Source organism: Notamacropus eugenii, chromosome 6, assembly GCF_028372415.1.
Source record: "Notamacropus eugenii isolate mMacEug1 chromosome 6, mMacEug1.pri_v2, whole genome shotgun sequence".
In the NCBI taxonomy this organism is placed as follows: domain Eukaryota; kingdom Metazoa; phylum Chordata; class Mammalia; order Diprotodontia; family Macropodidae; genus Notamacropus; species Notamacropus eugenii.
The window spans coordinates 373,964,420-373,968,186 of record NC_092877.1 but is presented as its reverse complement, the minus strand read 5'-3'; the positions used below and the strand labels follow the sequence as shown (position 1 = coordinate 373,968,186).

At 33.1% G+C, this 3,767-nt stretch overlaps 1 protein-coding gene across 1 annotated transcript; it reads right to left on the bottom strand.

The window, feature by feature from the left end:
- Positions 1-386: 386 nt before the first annotated feature.
- On the bottom strand, positions 387-1,343 carry LOC140510239 (olfactory receptor 5K1-like). The gene has a single exon (XM_072618689.1). The coding sequence runs from the start codon at positions 1,341-1,343 to the stop codon at positions 387-389; it is 957 nt and encodes a 318-aa protein (XP_072474790.1).
- Between the last annotated feature and the right edge of the window lie 2,424 nt (positions 1,344-3,767).

Here is a 3,767-nt window from a genome sequence, read left to right as displayed (position 1 = left end):
GACTTTGTACAAAATCAACTCCTATTACCTAATGCTGACACATTTTCCTTTATATTTCCTACTGAATTCTACAGTGGCATAGGTCTGTGGTATTATGTGTAACGTTCAACAGATTCCTCTTTTCCATATTTACCTCTAATGGAGTGCTAATTTCTTGAGTTTTCTGATCACTACTGTATGACACTATCCATACTGAAAATAATTTTATTTTTAGTACTTGAAATTAAGATAATTATAGTAACTTATTTCAAAATTTCTGTATTTATTAATTCATTTATCACTTGGACTTTCTACTTTTATGAGTTAATGCTATCCAAAGTATTTCTCTTCCATTTTTTGGATAACTTTGTTTATGAATAACTTAACCATATTCCAACCAGAAACCATCAGTGTACTAATATTTTTCCAAATCCTCCTGAGATGATTTTCTGCACAACTTTTCTCAGGGCACTAATTACTTCCTTGTTTCTCAGACTATATATAAAAGGGTTTAAGAGGGGAATTACTATTGTAAAAAAAATAGCAAGGGGTATGTCTATGGCTCCTTCATCAACAGCACCTGGTCGAATATACATGATGAGAAGTGAACCATAGAATATCGAGATAGATACAAAATGGGATGCACAGGTGGAAAAGGCTTTGCCTCGTCCCTCCTTTGATTTCATCCTAAAGATAGTAAAAAGGATGTAAAGATAAGACAGTAAGACAACTCCTATAGTGAAGACTTGAATTGAGCCTGAGAAGATAAAAATCATCAATTCATTAATATAAGGGTCAGTACAAGAGAGTCGGCATAAAGGGAGAATATCACAAAAAAAATGATTGATTTGATGTGACTTACAGAAAGTTAATCTGAATAGAAAGCCAACATGAATCATGGAATGTAGGTTACCAGCTACGAGTGATCCAATGATCATCTTAATGCAGAGTTTCTTTGACATCATGATGGGATAATGAAGTGGATTACAAATTGCCACATAGCGGTCATATGCCATGGCTGCCAGGAGAAAACAGGCTGTAGTTTCAGCTAAGCAAAAACAATAAAATTGTACCATACATTCATGAAGGGAAATCATTCTATCCTTAGAAAAGAAGTTCATTAACATCTTAGGAGTAACAGCACATGAATTAAAAGCATCCATGAATGCCAAGTTACCAAGAAACAAATACATAGGTGAATGTAGTTGGGGTTCAATTGAAATTAATATCACCAGTCCAATGTTGCCTAGTATGGTTATCAGGTAGATTATAAGGAAAAGTGTGAATAGAAGAATCTTCAGTTCTTGATGATCTGTAAATCCAGTAAGGATAAACTCAGTTGTCAAAGACACATTTTCAGCCATCTCAGTGTCCTGAAAACAGAGATTTTGGATCTATATTAGAATGCACCTAAAAACATACCACTTCTTTCTCCTCACTTCTTTGAGGAGAAATTAGAGTGCAAACAAGTTTAAGTTCCTTTGGTGTTGTATCCTTAACTCTAAAGTATACCCAACTCAATCAGTGAACATTCCTTAAGTGTAAGGCACTGTGCTAAGTGCTCTGGATACAAAAAGTGGAGAAACATTACTCATGCCCTCAAGGAGTTCACAGTGGGGGAGAGAATACATAAATAAATATGTACAAACAAGCCATATACTGGAGAAATAGGAAATACTTTATAGAAAGAAAGCACTAGAATTAAATGGGGTTGCAAAAGACTTGCTGTAAAAGAAAATTTTCATGGGGACTTGAAGCCAGGGAAAGCAGTAGACAAAGTTAAGGAAAGAGAGAATTTCAGGCACAGGGGATAACCCAAGGAAAAGCCTAAAGCCAAGAGATGGACTATCTTATTCACTTCCAAGGGAATATGAATTTCTTTGAGCTTTTATGGTCGTAGCTTCTGAAACTTTTTTGGGTGCCAGAGAGAAAAGATCAGAATAGATTGGTCTGGACTCTTTTTGCATGGTTTAAGAAACTATCCTGTGTTCAAAAGGTTCCTTTTCAAGAATTTATGCAAGCCTAGTCTATTACCAAGTGCGAGTGTGATATATTTTCAAACTATGAAAAAGTTAATAGCTGATGATGTCTTACATAGGAGATTTTTTTAAAAAAGTAAGTGTCATTTGCTAATATTTTCCTTTAGCTAACAATGACTATAGCCAATGGTGCATCTATTGCAAAACCACATGCTCTTCCATGTGTTGGGCTTGGAAATTCCACAAGAATTAGCACTGGTGTATTCGTGATCTATCCATTTCACTCTTCAGTCTCAGACAAAGTTATAAAAATGCCTCCTTGCCAGGCATTGGTTTTCAGGACAATATTCTAGAGAAGCTCACTGCAATGTTTTGGATTCCCTTTAAATGTTAATAAAGCTATTACACTGAATTTTTACAAATCATTTTTAATTTATTCATATTCTCATACCTGAGTAATGGATTCAATAAGGTTAGTACCCATTGAACCAATGTAATCTTGCTTTGCTGGTCCCCAAAATTCCTTTTTAAAAGTTTGAAGGAGTACTGTAATACTAGCTTTACAGATCTTGGTGAGCATGTCTCCACTTATATTATTGATACTCTTTATTAAAGAATAAGGACTGGATATAGTATTTCACTTGTGTGTAAAACTTCATGTATAGAAACATTCCTTTTTCAATTCAGTTTGGCACGTTCTCTTCAACTTGTACTCTTAGATTAATTGAGAAGTAAAGTGATTTGTCCAGGGTCACATAGATAGAATGTATTGGTAGGAGTTGACCCCAGTCTTCTTAATTCTAAGATTGACTCTCTCCACTATATTTCCTCTCTTTAACCTTTATTATTTGTATTAATTTTTGATGTTTCTTACCCTCTGAGGTTTATCTCCTATTTTTAATGTATTATTTTCTGGAAGATCCATCATTATTTTGATCAATTTATCTGGGCTTCCTCTTTTTCTGTTCAATCTCTTTTAGAGAACCATCATGATGACTTCCATAGAATTTCAAGAACAAAGATTCCTGCTTTGTTATGAAGTAGAATAGTATGTTTGTTTTGCTTCCAAAACATCCATCATATTTCCTCGATGCTCTTTTTCAGCTTTCTCATCACATTTAGACCACAATTTTCAGGGAACAACCAATGCAATTTGCCATATTTTAGCTACAATAATTAGGGTTATTTTTCATTACTTCTATTATCTTACATCTATGTGCAATTGAAGCTCAGTCTTCTACTTTCTGCTCATAAGGTATCAAAATGAAATTTTACTATCTTCTGTCTCCCTCAGACTGTAATTGATTTAAAGCATGATTTAGTTTTAATTATGTCAGATCTAAAAAAAGACGTTTCAAAGCACCATTAGAATTGCATGGGTAAAATGAAGAATTTCTGTATGTTTTACTATTGTTTAAAGAAGGTCTACTAAAAATATTGACCTTGGAAGATAGAAAAATATGAAAATTTTTAGCTAATTTTCTGGAGTCACAATATCAGTTGTGATTTTCTTGTAAAACTGACTATATGGAAATCCATCCTTCTCTTAAATATTAACCAACATTTACATATCACTTAAAGATTCACAAAATGGTTTGTACATATGTGTTTGTATATATATATATATATATATACATATACATACACACACACACATATCTGTATATGTATAAATAAATTTCATTTGATACTATGGGTCCTGACAAATACATGTCCATTATTGATACAAGTTAAAAAATGCAATGAACACATAAGCTATTCATAGGCCTTAAATTACAGGTTTAATCAATAAACATTTATTAAAATCTT